At 40.6% G+C, this 18,866-nt stretch overlaps 1 protein-coding gene across 10 annotated transcripts in view; it reads right to left on the bottom strand.

The window, feature by feature from the left end:
- Positions 1-18,866, bottom strand: part of plch2a (phospholipase C, eta 2a) — a 226,374-nt gene that overhangs the window by 27,579 nt on the left and 179,929 nt on the right. For 8 of the 10 annotated variants that reach the window (XM_031311119.2, XM_031311141.2, XM_031311130.2 and 5 more), the window contains 6 exons: positions 16,833-16,926; positions 13,359-13,562; positions 11,839-11,959; positions 7,708-7,879; positions 1,279-1,386; positions 924-929 (listed from right to left, as the gene is read on the bottom strand). In XM_031311119.2, the coding sequence (XP_031166979.1) occupies positions 924-929; positions 1,279-1,386; positions 7,708-7,879; positions 11,839-11,959; positions 13,359-13,562; positions 16,833-16,926 (705 nt within the window). The remainder of the gene's footprint in view (positions 1-923; positions 930-1,278; positions 1,387-7,707; positions 7,880-11,838; positions 11,960-13,358; positions 13,563-16,832; positions 16,927-18,866) is intronic. The other 2 variants (XM_031311111.1, XM_031311103.2) reach the window with 1 other exon arrangement.

Here is an 18,866-nt window from a genome sequence, read left to right as displayed (position 1 = left end):
TTGCACAAGATATTCTGTGTGTACAGTATTATGGTTTTCATTTTTCACTGTCAAATGAGAAATCTGGTTGTTTCTGAGGTTTTTCCCACCCTGACGGAAATACATTTTGGGCAGATATTGAATACTTACAAGATAGTAGTTGTTGTTGGTTTTGAATAAAATGTGGACAACACATGAAGCCTCAGCGCTTAAAATATTATTTTGTCAGTGCATTAGTTCATTAAAGTCAAGAAAAAGCCCACAGATGCTGCCAGTGTTTGAACTTAACATATTCATGATAAGAGCTTTCATTAAAACATCATTAGTTCCAATAGGTAATAATAATAAAATATAATTACAACAACATTAGCTTGTCCTAGCAATGTTGGTCCTAATGTGTTTACCACTGGCTCCATTGGTCCATCTTAAAATGTTCTCAATAAAATCAGTACCAACAACTGAACTTATTCTAAACATCAGGCAGCTGCTCCCACTCCATGGCTGTTTTTCAGAAAATTAAATGATAATAGATACAAAATGAATTAATTCCACAGAGCCTGGATTGCAATATTCATATAATTATTCCCAGAAAGTAGATATGTGACTATCCCACTTCAAACATTGTCCATCCTGTAGCTGCAGTCTAAACCCTGCCAAGCTTTAAGGAAAGAAATGGCTGATCCTGGCACCAACAGCGCTGAATATTGTTAAAGTACTGCTTATGACTGACATTGTTTCCACTAGTTTTAGGATCTACAAGACACCTATCGACGTGCATGTCTGGTTCCAGATAAAGAATCTTTACACGGAGCATCTTAAAGATGCAATATTGCAAAGTGTTTTGGGGCCGACCACTTTAAACTTTCACAGGTAGGATGAGAAAGAATGGCAGATGACTGGGTGACAGTCCTGAGGTGGTTGAGAATGAGCTTTGTATACAGTACCTTCCACTTTGAAAGAAGCGAGCGACAGTTAAAGAGAAGAAGAAGAAGGGACAAAAGAGAAGAGCAGGAAATGAGAACAAATAGGAACACAGGAAGAAAGAGACAGCCGCAAAAAGCAGAGATAGCATTATACGAGATACACTTAAGGAACAAAGACAGGAGAGGAGAACGCTCACACAATCACCAGTGCTTAGTTTAACCATGAAGCATCAAGAACAGGAAATAGACACACAATTCACATTGTATCTGCTGGACAAAAGAGACACAAAGCCTGCCTGTAACTCTGGTAGATCGAAGGGATACACGTGGTTATGTGAATAATGTGGAGCAAAAGACCAAATAAAAAGGCACATACATCTCCGTTCATCAGCTTGCAGTCGTCCTCCATCTCATCAGCACTGTCCTCGTCCGACACGTCTCCCTCTTCTGCATTCTCATCGATGTTGGGAGGTAGTTTCTTCCCCTGGTGGAGAAAAGAACAAGTCACATTAGGGCCCAGTTTAAAAATAAATTGATTGTCATTTGAATGATCCAATATTGATTCATAAAATCCAGAATGTCTCTGTATGAACATAAAACTAGAAGACCTAAGAAATCCATTGGTACGAGCCATGTCATGTCAGCTAGCCTGTTGGGAAGGGGGTTAAAGAACGCTCCAAAGAAAAACTGGTGTGGCCATTATAAAAAGGGGTCCCTCGACCGCTCACCTCAAGATATCTGAATGAAATGTCACTCAAAACTCACTGACTGTAGAGTCTTTATTGTGTGTTCATGTTAAATAAAAAGTACATTAATGCAACTGCCTTGGGGTCAATTCTTAATGTCATCATTGATACTTTTAATAATGCAGTAGGTTAGAGGGAACCTTGTACAATTGTAGAATCTTTTTTTTAAATTTTTTTATATCCAAGCAAAATTGGTTTTGCAACTGAAATATCCCAACGTCGAATTTTGAATCGAAAATGTAATTGAATCGGCAATATCGTTGTCGCGATAAGTACGCAATATTTTGTTTATTTTGTGGAGCGCTGCGTCCCATCCGTTGGCTGCGTGGCTTAGTTGTGTTTGATTTAGAGCTCGCTTGAGACGCTATAATGATCATCATAGAGCTGGGCAATATATCGATTTTATATCGATATCGTGATATGAGACTAGATACCGTCTTAGATTTTGGATATCGTAATATAGTGATATGAAATTGTGTTGTCTTTTCCTGCTTTTAAAAGCTGTATTACAGTAAAGTGATGTCATTTTCTGAACTTACCAGACTGTTGTAGCTGATAACTATTATTTGCCTTTACCCACTTAGTCATTATATCCACATTACTGATGATTATTTATCAAAAATCTCATTGTGTAAATATTTTGTGAAAGCACCAATAGTCAACACTACAGTATCGTTGCGGTATCGATATCGAGGTATTTGGTCAAAAATATCGTGATATTTGATTTTCTCCATATCGCCCAGCCATAGATCATCATTTCATTGGCCAGTTACCGTGCCACCTGCACACGTTAGTGCACGTCAGCACGCGGGTCCACTACGTGACAAACCCTATGGAACGCACCACGTTTGTGCATATTTCAACAGAGTGACAGTGTGAGAGAAGAAATAGATAGAGACAACAAAACAGAATGAATCAGAAAAGCGAAAGAAAAGTTGTGTCCTGTTCTCTTTATTTATTTATTTTATACTGTCCAACCAGTAGAACATGTCCTGTTCTGTAAACATGGTCCTTATTTATTTATTCATGTTGGACCAGTCTGATATGACTGTCAGTTGAAATACACCTTGTGTTGTAAGGAAACTTGTTTTATTTGTTATGAATCTATTTTGATGCATTTTCCCATAACTTTTATAATTTTACATGTTTAAAAAATATCGAAATTAATATCTATATCGCAATATTCATAATCGATATTGCAATATCACATTTTGTCACTATCGTGCAACCCTAATCGGGACCTTATGCATCGGAATAGAATCAATTTGGGAAATCAGTGGTGATACCCAGCCCTACTTCACAATATAATAAACAGCTGCAACAATTATTTTGTTTGTGGGTCATGAAAATGAGGTTGGATGAGCCACTCCTGGTGTCCTTATTATGGCTGCTTTGAAATTATCTTCCTCCAGAGGACCAGAGTGCCTTGCAGAAGATTTAGTAGTTAGTTAAGCCACGGGGGAACCATGTCCATTTACCTGTCACACTCTCTTTAATTCTCATTAGCAGGCCTCAATGGGAAGGAAGGAGATAAGAGGAAGAGACTCAACAGTGAAGAAAATTTGCCGATATTTTGCTAACAGCTGGGCCCACTCTCACCGCCTGAGCCGTGGATTATGAACACGCGAGGTAGTTTGTCCCGTGGTTATGCCAACCTTTCTTTCCCCTCTCACCCGCCATGAGCACCGAACCTGGGGGGACAGGGCTTTTTATTCCGTTGCTGCCCCCTCCCTCTGGAACTCTATACCCCAACACCTGAGACTTCCCACATCACATCGCTAACTTCAAAACTACACTCAAAACCCATCGCTTTCAACCTGTAATGTACCTAGCTGATGCCATTTTGCAATATTTGTGATGCTTTTTTGGCATGTTGCTCTGAGGCTCTGTACCAAATTTGGTGAAGATCGGCCATTAGGGGGCGCTACAGTCAACGTAGACGAGTTTTGGCCTTTTTACTCAATCAATTTTTTTTTATCTTTATCTCTAGTTCTTATTAATGTTTGTATACGGATCTTGCTATTGTTTTTCTTTGTTTTTACCTTGTAAAGTGCCTTTGAATACATTTTAAAACACTATATAAAATAAATGTATTATCATTATTTTAATTAAGCTTAGCGTTAGTTCATGCAGGACACGGAAGTCATATGCCCGCTGACTGAATTATCATTCCTATCAGACACACACCAATCACAGCCATTCTCACATCAAGGTGGTCCTTTTAAATATGACTCCCTCCCCACTGATTCCTGCTAGACTGATGATGCTTCACTCGCTGCTGCTGCTGCGGCGGCAACGCTTTGCCTCCACCACGCCAGCCTCCGCCTTCCTAGTTCAGAGTCCTAACATGACTTAAAGTTTAAAATCATTTCAATGTCTTCCTTTTGGCTCACTCTTTTTTTCCAGGGGGGTTTCTGCATGGTGCCCCCTGTTTCAGCTTAGTATGCAGCTTGGCTGGTCAAGGGAACATTATCAAGAGAGGAGCCATCAGCGGCAATCATAACTGTATTTCAATTTGTTGCAATAAATGATTAAATCTATGACGAGAGTGTTCCTGACTAGAGCCCGACCGATAAAGGACTTTTAAGGCTGATATCGATACAAATATTTGGCGATTTAAAAATCCGATATATCGGCCGATATATATATATTTATCCAGAAATGCATAACAAAACATAAACAGATTTCCCTAACATTAGTTATTTGTAGTTATTTATGAGTCCTCACTAAAATAATATAATGCAGTTTAAAATAAACTTGTTTGCTTTATTGTCACAACAGAACAGAGGAACATCAAAATATATTAAAGTTCTGATAAATAAAATGTATAAAAATACAAACTTAAGATATGAAACTTAAAGTCCCTTGAACAAAAACACAATAACAAAAAATCAAAGAGTGTTGCCAACAAGGAGGTTGTAGAGCGCCCTCTGGTGGACAAACTACGCAACGCCAACACTCAGAACATGGTTGAAGGGTGTTTTGTCTGTTTTTATTTTATTTTTTAAATATTCATTTATCGGCCATTATAAATGCCGATACCGATCGTTTGGAAAATGCCTAATATCGGCCGGCCGATATATCAGTCAGGCTCTATTCCTGACTGAATTATTGTTAGCAATCATTCTCATATCACAGTGCCATTGAGGGGGGGAGGCCTGCAGTGGCACCGTGTGGCTGATACTGTCTGACCCTGGTGCCCACAGTGAAGAGCGTTGCGGGGCAGTGGGAAAGCTGCACATCAGTGCTCCTCACGCTTAACTAGCGGTGCCATCTAACACTGTGCTGAGGGTACACACAGGTGGTAGTGGTGGTGTAACAGCTGGCAGAGCAGTCCTCACCATGCAAGGTGTTGGCAGGGGGCCTCTTCAGTGAGAGCATCTGGCATCAATAAAGCTTCATTAACCTCGACACTGTTCCCTCCGCTGCTAACAGAGGACTGCTGCTGCTCGTCAACAGGGTTATATTTATATATATTTACAAAGATCAACTATAATATGATTTGACAATTTCATTACTAAGCCCTTCAGACATTTCAATTAAAAAACAAACTGCTCTTTCTAATGACAAAAACTATAAAGTGGGAATTTCAAAAAAAGATGCAACTTAAAGATGTATCGATATTTTCCCTTTGTAACGATAATGTTGGATGATTGAGGATTAAAGCTTAGATCGAGCCCAAAAAATCAAGCCCAACCCAACCCGAGCCTGTGCTCGTTGTGTCCGAGACCGGCCCGGCCCTTCACATTAACTGGAATTATGAGCCCGAGCCCGATTTCAACCCAACACTTTTTTAATACGTGGGCCGTTATAACTGACGTTCTCAACTACAATTCAGAGTTGTTTGAACTCAACGCATTTCTCTGTGAGGGCTTGCTTCGCCCTCATGCTTGGAGAAGTAACAAAAGAGGACGTTGAAGGCTGACTATCATCTTTTCTGCCACGGCGAGCCTGCTTCATGTGTCTGTTCATCATCCAAGTCCCCGTTTTATTTGCTGTCATAGGCGAGCAGCGTGCCACACTTAGCCTAAAGCACTCGACAAAGCCGACACATATGTTGTCTTGTTTAAATGGTTCCATACCTCCGACTTTCCTCCAAACTTGCTCAAAGGTAATTCTTCCGTTTTTCTTTTTTTCTTTACATCATCAAGCTCCATGTTGTGTGTGATGTGTGCGAGAGGAGGAGACTCGGCGCATGACAAGTGTTGCATTTTGTAACTGTAGTCCAACTTGTGTAACTTTTTGGACACATTTGTTACTTTGGCCTAAATATAGCCTATATAGATAACATTTCTGATTATGGCATAGCTTTCTCCCCACCCAATTAGGCTAATAAAGTAATGATTAAAAAAATCACAAATGCTTGATCAATGGCCCGGCCCAAGGATAGGGCTCGGGCTCGGGCAGAGAATCTAAACTCTATTGAGGATTTAATCGATATATCAATCCAGATCAATGTATCGTTACATCCCTAATATATATATATATATATATGTAGTTTTGTCATCAATTATTGTCTCAGGAAAACGATCCTGTGCAACTAGGATTGATCTTAAACTGTAGTGTCTAGCTATTTGAGTAGTAATATAATGTCATATTGTCATTGTAGGCGCTGTTCAGGAGGTGATACTAAATGCAACTTGCAGGTAGGGCTGAAAGGAGAAAGGAGAAAATCAATTACCACAACATTTTTTACCAAATACCTCAATATCACGATGATATTGTAGGTTTGACTATTGGTGCTTTCACAAAATATTTACAATATACAATTAAATTAGAATCACATGCATCCAGGCAGCATAATGTTGCAGGTTCAATTCTGGTTGGGCAGCTTTGTTGCATTGCTACTACCACTCTCTGTGGCCTGAGAGCCAAAACCCAGAGCAACCGGAGCACTTGCCACAGCCCACAAAGCATAGCTATGCAGTATAGGCCATAAGACCCGCCCCTTCCATGTTAGCGGATGGGACATGGGCCAAACTAAAAAGTCAAAGTACACGTCAAATACATTTTTCCCAAAGAAGGTTTCTGTCATTTTGTGTAGTTCTGATCATGCTGATGTTTGTTCAAGTGTTCATTTCTCTGACGAGTGAGGTTTTTATTAGTTATTTGATGCTATAAAAACGGGGAGAAATGTCATGACAAACATTGTTTGGGTGTGTGTATGGGCGGTACATTGATACTGCAGCTCCACCGCCCGATCACCACTGCGCAGGCTCTGGCTCCAAAATTACAAGACAGCGGCGCCCGTATCCGGGAGATTTTAGCTTCACTTGAGCACCGTGGGAGGAGCGAATTTGCATTTCCTAGGATGGCGAAGGAATGTCCCACCCTTCTCTGCCTTACTTTGCCTCTGGTTGGCTAACCCTGGTATCCTAACCCTAACCCTAACCAATCTCACTCCTCATGCCAAAACCTAACCAATCTAAGCAACGAAAACAACGAGAACTAGCCAATCCGAGGCAGAGTAGTGCGGAACATTCCTTCGCCATCCTAGGAAACGCAAATTTGCGTGGGAGGAAGTGGAGACGTTTCGTCCATCTTAATATACAGCCTATGCTGCAAACGTACGGTATCAGCTGAGGGCGACATAGATGAGCGTAGCAACATTTTTATCAGCACAGAGCTCCTCTCAGCTGCAAAGTGAAGCCGACTATCCAGAACTGCTCCTGACCCGCAGCCATCAACGTTATCTGTGATCAGCTGGGCTCAGGATATTGTTTTATAATAATACAGACACTGTGCCCAGATAATGAGCCAGCCTGCAGTCTGCAGTTATTGAACACAGTGCATAAACAGCTTGTTATTCCTTCCTACAGTCAAGTTTTTTTTTTTAAATTATCTTCCCCCAAACATGTCATATTCAAACACTTTTTAATCACATCACTTCAATCAGCCCACTATCTCCTGCCTTTGAAGTCTGCTCTGTGAGGTTCAAACTCCAGGTACTAAAACGGTGAGCTGAAATAATCGCCTGGGGCCTCACTCGCTCGTCACTTTTTAAAACACCCAAACTGTACTTTTAAAGCCTTTCGGCTACACCCACGCTCTGGCTCTACCTTGACGAGGATCTTGCCCTTGAGGGTTTCTGGCGACGGCAGCCGTCCAGACTCATCGGCTTTGATGTCGGACAGGTCCAGTTTGTCCCCCAGGATCTCAATCATGTACTGGGCCATCTTCTTTTGCTGAGGAACACTGCAGTGGTTCTCGATGGACAGGATGACTGGGTATCTGAGAGATAATCACACAACAGATTGGAGTTACTTGGCTGAAAGATCGAGGAGGAAAAAAGGGACACACAGCTTAAAATCTGCAGTTTAGAATGTATGAAAGTCATCATTAAAAGATTGAGATTTTTGGTGACTGCACCATGAGTACAGAAAACACACACTGTAAAAAAACAATGACGGCATTACGGTGTTGCACCCAGCAGGAATAAAGTACAAGACAAATGACTTGAACAAAGGTAAAACATTCTGTAAGAAGGAACCAGATTTACATGTATTTGCTTAAAGAAATATCTAACTCGCATGGACATTTTTACATTGTAATTTGGCAAGTACATTTTCCTATTTTTCACTATATAATTTAGTATTTATGTATTCATTGCAGTTGGTTAATATTCAATGGACAATTGCTGAACTGTCAAACTAATTGGTGTCAGCGTCTGAGGAGCTCATTCGTAGTTTGATGAATTAAGCTGACAGATGGCTAGGAATTCAAAGTTCTTTAGTGCTGCAAACTGAATATTTGTGCAAACCATCATTTCTGGTTTCACTGGATTGTTTGGATTTCTTAGTGAGCTGATGGATTAACTATTAACTTATATTTAACCTACTCACTTGGAGTGTCCCTAACTTATGTAAGAGTGAGCGGCTAATTTTAGTGTTTAAATGCTTTGTGAATCTCAGTTGTACTTTGGTTCGTTGTAAGCATATCGTCATGCTTATGTTAGCATTTAGCTCGAGTACAGCCTCACAGGGCCGCTATCATGGCCTGTTAGTCTTGTTAGTAGGTATTCGAACTCGGCCAGTTGGTTCTGTGAATAACACCCTTAGTGTTTGCCATTGTAATGAGTCTGTAATCTTGAGGGAAGCTCACGTTTAATTTCATTTTCAACACATCATCTAAGAAAAAATGTGTTATGTAATATGTCTAGCAATGACACTAAAACTGTCAGTTAAAATGATGACTTTAAAGCTTTTAGACTAGTAGATGTAAATGTCAGGATGGTTCAGTAAACATCTTGTGACATGGTTTTGTCACTTGTGACTGTGACCAAGTCTTTGGTTTAGAGCAGAGATCTTCAACAGGGGGTCCGGGGCCCCTAGGGGGTCCTCAGAGTTACTGCAGGGGGGGCACCAAATTATAATTTTTTCATTACAGAAAAATACTTTGCACATCTATAACGTGCGTCAGAGGGGGATAAGTAAGTCAAGTCGGACACTGTCCAACTCGTTTGTTTGCAACTTTTGAAAGTTTTTTCAAAAACTAAAATGTCTTAACATGAATCCAACAAATTATTAGCAAATATAAATCATTGTGAAAAAACACACACTGATGATAGGCTTACTGGCCTATGGGTAAGGTAGTCACTAAGGTAGCTAGGTAAAATCATACCAACAATTATTTTAATAGCTTAGTATTATATGCACTAAAAAGGTATGTATAAAGGCTTTAGGCTGCCCAAACGTTATTGTAGGCGCAGTTTAATATGCAACTTCATTTTATGCAATATATGCAGTAGGGGGTCCCTGATCCGTCTCGCTTTCAGTTAAGAGGTCCTTGGCTTAAAAAACATTAAAGACCCCTGGTTTAGAGCCACTTCAAAATAAAATTCTTCCTTTTGCAGAGGACACCTCAAAAATCCTCTGCAAGAGGACACTTCAGTGCTCTGAAAAGGACACTTGACAAGACAATATGTCCCCTGCAAGACATTGGCCGTATGAAGTGTTGGTATCACTTGTAAAAAAATACAGACCCCCAACATGAATTCTCTTTATCTGCAGATGAACATTTAATAAATGAGCATGCCTGGATTAACATTTCAATCAATATATTCAATATGTTCTGTTAGCGTGAAGCATCTGTGGTCCAGCAATGAAAAACAACAGCAGACTCCTTCACAAAATACTGTATTGGCTGTAAGGATTGCCAGTCTAAGTGCCAGTTTTGTCCCCGTCAGCCCTCTGCAGAGCCTGCTTTTACACAGCGCCATGAAAAATCTGATGGCTCTTTGACGTTGAATGCAGCCTTTCACCCTGTCCCCTTTTAGCCAATCATCTGTGGAATATAGTCTCCACAATTGTGCTTTCAAAAAACACACAGTGAGGGTGAACATGCACACAAAGCGAGTGCTTTTCTTTCATTTTTCTCGAGGAGACAGGATCTAAAAATAGAGATTTTCTCTGCCAACTCCAGACTCTGTGCACGTGAGTGAGATTATCACCTCTGATGCGGATTCTGTGGGGTCGTGTCTGTGCGTATGCTTTCATTTCTCTCTGCGTGTGCTACTATGTCTCTGTATCTGCACAGGTGAGAGTAAGAGGTTATATTGGATTATAGGGATGTATCTGTATGACTGATGACAAATTAAAGGAAAAACATAAATAAATGATTTAAGAAAGATAACAAGTGCAGCTTTCACACAGGACATGAGAGCTCACTGAGTGGTTTGATGAGAACGACAATGATGTCAATCATAGTCTTCACAGTAACCAGATCTCAACCAAGTTTATCACCTTTCAGAGATTTTGGGAATGGCGCCATGGATAGACTGCTATTTAATAGGAATGGGATGTGGTTTTGCAGCTCGGTGCAACCTGCTGACAACAAAAAGACTTTATGCAAATATCTTCCAACGCAAAGCAAGAGGACAACAAGCAATTAACACAGTGGAACAGGATTAGAACTTGGTGTAAAATAGACCTATAATCCCAACATCCCAGGTTGTCTAACCCTGGATTTACTGCCTGTATCTATCAAATACTATGTTAGATAATATATGTAAAAAGAAAAGGTTTGAATCATAAATATAGAAGAAAGCTGCAAGCAGCGACGATCGAGCCCTCGCACGTCAGATTCGGGGAAAAATATGAATCACGATTTTTTTAGCTTAGAATTGACATCACAATTCTCTGCCACAATTTGTTTCTCACGAAGTGTGATGTTTATTGCACACATGAACCATGACAAAACAAAACAAATTGGCAGTACCAAACAAATTTTTTTTGGCACCTATAGCACATTGATCATCACCACGAGCCTGTAAACATAGAGGATCAATGAAGAGAAGGGAGAGCATTGCAGCGCTTGGGAGCGCTTTAAAACCTATTTTATACAGTCTGTTTAAAACTCACAGAAGAAAGTAGTAGCGTTTGTGATGCAGTCGGCTCGTAAAATTAAATGAGAATCGAATTCCTAAAAAAAAAAAAAAAAAAAAAAAAACGTTATTTAAAAATTAAATCGTGAACAGGGTGAATCGAGATCGCGATTTTATAATGATTAATCGTGCAGGCCTAGCAGGCAGTATGTTGGCAGTAAATTCTCAGTCCTCAGAGAAGCACACTGCATTCAGATACACTTTAAGATCAAGGCAGTCTCTGCTCATGTGGATTTATTCTAGATCGTCTATGATCAAATGAAAAGATTTGTACGCATCACCTCACATGCCATCACCACATCGTGACTAAACACCAACACGTACCACCCCATTAGGGACAGCCTTTACAAGCAGACACAGTGCATCATCATGTTTGAAATGTAAAGAAGCTTTGAGACGTATTAAACCCATCCGACCCTGCAAATTGTATTCTTTCCAAGCCTCATTTCCCCCATGGTTTTACAATCCAACAGCCTGTGTAATGCAACGCTGAGATGTGTACTGACAGCATATACTGCTGGGGTTATTTTATTTATATATTTGTTATTAAACACACACACACACACACACACACACAACGGAAAGAGGATTAAACATGAAAGTGATCTATTGGAGTTTTCTGACTGACTACACGTGTGAGCATTTGAGCCAGTGAATAAAATAAAAAGAACAATGACAAAATAATAACAATGAAACGTGTGTATGTGTGTGTTTGTGTGTGTGTGTGTGTGTGTGTGTGTGTGTGTGTGTGTGTGTGTGTGTGTGTGTGTGTGTGTGTGTGTGTGTGTGTGCGTGTGTGTAAACATACTCATTTTTGATGAAGGCGTACTTGTTGATGGTCTCGATGACGTCTTTGAAGAGGATCTTGGAGGTGAGGGTGTAGCCGTGGTGGACGATGGGCTCACTGTCCTGTCCGTCCCAACAGTCCACTGTGGACAGGAAAGACAGAGAAGAGACGCTCATGAAGCAGCTAACTGAAGATAACAATTAACAGTTCAAACAGGTATTGTTAAAACTGTCCTGGCCTAAACCAAATCCCATGTGCGTCTGATTAGTTGAGTTGATATTGTCAGAATAATTAAGTGGAGTTAATCTTTTTTAGCGCTGCTGGCTCCACCCTGCTACATATTTCCGCTCAATTTTCATTTTCCTTCAGTACTACGTCTGGGTTTGCGGTATATTCGCGTGTTTTCTCCAGTCAAATCTTTACCGGTCCAATCAGCGAACAGAGTGAGTGACTGAGAACGATGACGTTGAGGTTGTGCGCTAGTTTGAGTTGTAGTTCTGTAATGGCGGCGGAGAAAGATGCGAGCGAAGCCATTCGGTCCGTTGTGGCAACGCTGCCGAATATCCAGAAGTTAAAGCCCGAGCAAGAACAATCTTTGCTGAGTTTTGTTGGTGGCCATGATGTTGTGCTCCTCCTCCCCATGGGGTTCAGAGAAAGTTTGATTTTACAGCTCGGACCGTTACTGGTGAAGGAGTTAGCTAAGGCGAATGCTAGCGATGCTAAGCCGATAGTTGTTGATAGTTGTACGTCACGACCAAACGTTAGCGATTGGTTATGGCAGATCCAGAGTGGCTCTGGGCAGATCCAATAGTTTTAAACTTCAACAGAGTACCCACCTTCAAGGAAGTTAACACTTGTCAATGGAGAGTGGCCAGACTCTCTGTACAAATGAAATGTATGAGAGTCTGGTAGGACCAGGCTACTGCGGCACCGCCCGGCTCCTAAATGCACTACCCCCATTCAAAATGAATGGGAAGACCTCTGTTTTCGCTGCACTGTCTGACAGCCAACGCAGGCAGTGTGAATGTAGAGTAACGCAAATGCAAAGTTTGCATTACATTTTTTTTCCTTATGAGGTAGAATTCCTTACTTTTAGAACAATCCCGTGTTTATTAAGCTAGTATCTACCTTCCACTCCAAGCACTCCTGCGGTTAAACTCCATGCCTTCTCTTTTCTGGTGTTCTCCTGATAAAAAATATCTATGATTTCTTATTATGTTTTTCAACCTCCAAGATGAATCTCTCGCTGTTTCACTTCCTGTCCGGCTGTCTGAGCGGCCCGCGGCTCGCGTGAAAATAGACCTGGTGCGTATCTTTAGCGGAGCCGAGAGCCGTTTCACGCACGCTTTTGGGATGCGCAGCGGCTGGTGGAATATCAATCATTGACTTGAATTGCCGCGATTGCTCGCGGGGGGGCAGTGCTACTTGCTTTTAAAAAAAAAAATGACGCTATTGTTTACCCCCACCTTAAATTGTGCCTGCATACTGTCAGTGTACACAGTAAGAGTACACTGTAAGTGTGTCCACGTGTCCATACTGACCTTCTACACAGCGACAGCCGGCCTGCAGCACCCAGGCGTACATGTCCACCCTGGACTGTGACATCAGCTGGTCCCCCATCAGGTAGGTGTTGTGTGAGGAGGCGATGAAGTAGTTGCACAGCGGCTGCTTCATGTCCTGGTTCACGTTGTAGTGCTCCGAGTTGAAGATGTCTCCCGCTGGGCTGCGCATGTAGTTCGTAATACCTGGAAGAAGGTTAAAAACCTTTATACAACTTTCTTTATTATTTTACTCTTAAATCTAAAGTGTAGCTTGACAAAGCGGTCCGCTGTGGGTCAGAGAGAATGTCTTTATAAATTCATATGGAAAAACGTCCGGTATCAATTAGAAATATAACTATTTCAACCTGACATTGATTAGATTTTTACTCTTACATCAAAAAATCTAATCCTATATTTCACCCACATTTCTTAATGAATTGAGATGTAAACTTCAAAAAGGTAATAAAATTCATTATTTTTAACAAAGAAACACAAATCTCACACCAAGGCACTAATTCATAATATAACAACTGTTAATTTTAGGCCAAAATATTAGTCTCAAAGTAAATTAGTTTAATGTAAATTAATGTAAACAACTACAACAGTAGTGCTCACTTCGTGGTATAACAATTATGTACGGCATAACATAATCATATTTAAATTGTATGTTATGATTAGATGGCTAGATTAGATTACATGTGTATGTTTTTGAATATGATTTGCAAAACAGAAAAGACTATTCTCACAATGAAACATTTGCCTTCTAAAGTCATACATTCTTTCAAATAACACAGAAATTCAGTTTCTCAAAATATCTTGATTTAGTTTTTTCTTTTCTCTCACAGTGCCTCGAATATTCTGTCAACAGAGAGATGAAAAGTTTCTAAATTAGGTCAGTCCAAGCGAGCTTTAAAAGAATACTTCTTTAGTAGTATTTAGTAGAAAGTATCTTTCCACAGACATAAACAAGAGAAACAATGATGTGTTTGTGTCGTACTTTACCTTAGCACTATAGCAATACTGGCAATGCTCTGCATAGCAGCTTTATTTCTGTCAATTTCAGAGAGGATTCACACTCTGCTTCTCTTCATAGTCGTCAGATTCATCTACCAACCCTTATAGAACTGGCTCAAGTTTGCCTTGGACCAGCTCTTAATTATGCTGTTATAGTTTTAGACCGCCGGGGGACTTCCTTTGACACACTGAGCTCCTCTCTCTTTCCATATGTGTGGATTCATGTCACAGAAATGCTTGTTACTAAGCTCTGGGGAGCTTATTCCCCGGAGTCCTTATGTTTTCTCGTCTCGCAGATTTCCTTGGATTAGGGGGGCACCTAAATCATGGGTTGCAGCTGTCGCCGTGATCCTGCTCGGCGCCCTGCTATGCCCTGCTATGCCCTGCAGTGCCCTGCTATACCCTGCTATGCCCTGCTACACCCTGCAGTGCCCTGCTACACCCTGCAGTGCCCTGCTACACCCTGCAGTGCCCTGCTACGCCCTGCAGTGCCCTGCTACGCCCTGCAGTGCCCTGCTACGCCCTGCAGTGCCCTGCTACGCCCTGCAGTGCCCTGCTACGCCCTGCTACACCCTGCAGTGCCCTGCTATGCCCTGCAGTGCCCTGCAGTGCCCTGCTACGCCCTGCTACACCCTGCAGTGCCCTGCAGTGCCCTGCTACGCCCTGTAGTGCTCTGCTATGCCCTGTAGTGCTCTGCTATGCCCTGTAGTGCTCTGCTATGCCCTGCTACGCCCTGTAGTGCTCTGCTACGCCATGAAATACAACAACTACTATTTCTAGTCATAGTTCCATTATCTTTATTGTGACTATTATTGCCACTGTTCATCGTATCCCCAACCGGCACCGTCAGACTCGCCTACCAAGAGCCTGGGTCTGACCGAGGTTTCTTCCTAAAAGGAGTTTTTCCTCACCACTTTTACTAAATGTTTGCTCTTGGGGGAATTACTGGAATTGTTGGGTCTTTGTAAATTATAGTATGAGTATGGTGTCTTGAGATAACTCTTGTTATGATTTGATACTATAAATAAAATTTAATTGAAAAATTGTGAATGTGGATCCATTTGGTTGAACACAGCGCCCCCACACTTTACCTACAAACAATCAATATTACCAAAAGACTATGGACTTTGCAACGGACTACATACTAAATCTGCTGTTTTCAATGACACGGACATCTCACTTTTTAAAAAGAAGAAAAAAAATCACACCACACGGCACTGTAGCACTGAACATGCTCTAAAGTGTGAGTCGCTTTGGTCAAAAGCATCTGCTAAATGAATGAACTATTCAGAGAATGATTAAAAAAAAACAGACACAGCAAGCCCAATGGCTGGAAAAAAAATTCCATTTGCAAAATTCTGACATGCTGGGAAACATTTTTAAAAAACCCCCCACTGTTATTCAGTACTAAAAGGGTACTCATGTAATCACATCGTGTATAGAGTCGGTAGGCAGGCTTATGGCTGCTGCTGGGAACAGCGGTCTTCTGGAAGACTTGGAGTTAAGCTTTTCTTTGAGAGAAGAACAAAGAACGGAACTGAAGTCATTCTTAAAAAAGGAAGATGTGTTCGCAGTTTTGCCGACCGGATACGGCAAAAGTTTAATCTATCAACTAGCTCTGCTACCTTCTTCGTTGCTCTGCCTGGTTGTAGCGCTATGCTATTGGGTGCAGAGGGAATATGAAAGACAACCATTTATCCCGCCCCTCGGATTGAGCTCCGTCAATGGTGATTTCCCAGACCCAACATCTTGATGTGGGTCTGGCTTGTCAGGCTAGCATAAAGTATAAATTATCACCCAATTTTGTGTTAGATCTTCTTAGCCAACTTCATTCCAACTAATTACCACAATAGTTTTACACTTATTTATGGAAAATTAACTGTTGTTGTCACTTTTTTTCAACGCTTTTTTGAATTCATGGTCAATAAACCTCATTTATAATAAATTATACCTAATTTCTGATTTTAAAAAAATGTAATTGAATTATTTTGACTAATAGTTACGATCAGAAGAACATATGTTGATGGATAATCACAGCCTGTTTCATGTATGGAACCATCAGTGGTATTTTTGGGCAATTTGGTTGAAAAAAACCCACATTTTTTACATAGAAACTTTGAAAAGGTGAGGGTTAATTATGTAAAGGAAATTATAACAATCATTTTTTGTAAATTACGCCTATGCCAGAAGACACTACCAGTGTTAAGTTTAGTTCCAAACATCTTTGGAATCTCGTTCTTGTTTTTAGTATTTTAGTGTTTTAAATCTACTTGGCACTTCCGTTGAAATATTGCATTTAGTATTTGGTAAATTTACTATTGTAATCTTTTTGTCTGTCTGTAACTGATGTTGCGCATTGTCCCAGACAGGTCTCTCTTGAGAATTAGACCATGTCACTTGATGAGATTACCTGTGTAAATAAAGGTTAATGGTAAAGAACTGAAGTTAAAAGGGACTTACCATCGATTCCCAAAGCTCCCTGCTTCTGGTTCTCAGAGCACGGCTCAAATTTGTTGATAATCTCCAGGCAATGGTCCTTGGTCACACTGGTCATCTACAAAATGACATCAATTCACGTCAAGCAACAACGCTATGTATATGCAACAGAATAATAATACATGGATTCCTCGTGAAGAAAATCCCCTTGGATGAATTAGGGGATTTTATGGATAAATAAAGGCTAATCCAGTTATGAAAGCTCCCTATATGTAATGTTTTCTGTCCATCCCGTGTGTCTGGTAGCCGCCCCTTAAAGTCCCTCCCCCAATTAATCAATAACATCCCATCTCTGTTCCTCATTTAAAGGGGGCGAGGCAGAACCAGGTCTCGCCTCTCAAACTGTGTCAAGTCCAAATTGACTTTATTGTCATTGTGACTACATATAACAAAATTAAAGGTACTACTCTATGGTGCAAACATAAAAACACACACATTAAACCAGCGGTGGAAGGTGAAAGTACTAATACCACACTGTAACAAATACTCTATTACATAAATTAAAGTCCTGCATTGGAAATGTTACTTGTGGAAAAGTATCATCAGGAAAATGTACTTTAAGTATTAAAAGTAAAAGTACTCAATGCAGAAAAAAGTGTAGAGTGCAGAAAGTGTAAAGGATGCAAACAAGTGTTTAATGGTCTAATCATTTCAGCTGGACTTGTAGGACTGTATATTGTTGGGTAGTTTTATTTATAATAAAACATCAGATTGTATAAACTACATGTGTTTTGTGTGCAAAAATCTTAATTTGTAAAGTGACTTGTAACTAAAGCTGTCAGATGAATGCAGTGGAGTAAAAAGTAGAATATTTCTCTCTGAAATGTAGCGGAGTAGAAGCAGAAAGTGGCATGAAAAGAAAAGACTCAGGTAAAGTACAAGTACCTCAAATTTCTACTTAAGTACAGTACTTGGTTCCCTTCCACCACTGCATTAACCTAAGAACAGGGATCAGAGAATCTGAAGATGGTCAAGAGATTCAAACTAGAGTAAATAGTAAAATAGTGAAATCATTTAATAAAATAATTTACTCACATTGCACATGATTACATAAAGTGCAGGTGCAGCATAAGGGGATGAAAGTGCTTATTGTTTTTTTTGTTATTTAATATGCAAATTGCTTGTGGCTAAAAACTGTCCCTGAATCTGGATGTGCGTGTTTTGGCGGACCTAGAACTCCTCTCAGAGGGCAACAGTTCAAAGAGGAGAGCAAAGAGGTAAGTGTGTTTGAACAATGAGAGAGAACAAGGCTTTGGCTGGCTAACCTGTTTCGACATTAGTTCCACAGGGTTATTTCCATTTTAGAATATCTGTTTCCAGCCCACTCCCACAAGTACTAAGTTGGGCGGGTGTCTAAAAGGATGGAGTCCACCACTACCCATCTCGACTTTATCTAGATGAGAGAATGCAGTGTCGAGAGTCAATCCCGACACTCAGCAGATGATAGCCCATATCCCTTCTCACTGTGGGTTGGCACCAAAAAAGCTTGCTGGGCAGCAGAGAGCTCACAGGCCGCTGCTGGCTCTCAACACTGGCACACTTACTGTACACACACACTGCGCTCTCAGAGCTCTTCTCTATTTCAACAAATATGTGAGAAAGCATAGACATCATATTGCTGAAATCCTTTACTTTTATTTCCATTTTTTGGAGAGTTATGTAAACACATACATGGCGTTAACTAGGGGTGTTGAAATTATTCACTGCATCGATGCATCGCGATACGGCCGATTCTGCATCGATGCAGTGACAGACCATAATCGATTATTGCCTATTGATGTTGTTTGTTGATTTTCCGGTCACTACTTTTTTTTGTCCGTTGTCGGCTGTGTTCAGACTCCGCTACATTCAGGAAGTGTCTTTATTAAGAGCAGATACAATAAAAAGGGGAGTTCATATATATATATATATATGACTGCTTGAATTTGTTGATGAAAACCATGTGTCGTAATCTATAATAATATTAACGAGGTGACGCATCGTGATGCGTGGGGATAT

The sequence above is a fragment of the Sander lucioperca genome, chromosome 12 (assembly GCF_008315115.2).
Source record: "Sander lucioperca isolate FBNREF2018 chromosome 12, SLUC_FBN_1.2, whole genome shotgun sequence".
NCBI classification, from domain to species: Eukaryota; Metazoa; Chordata; class Actinopteri; order Perciformes; family Percidae; genus Sander; species Sander lucioperca.
This window is presented reverse-complemented; position numbering and strand designations above follow the sequence as displayed.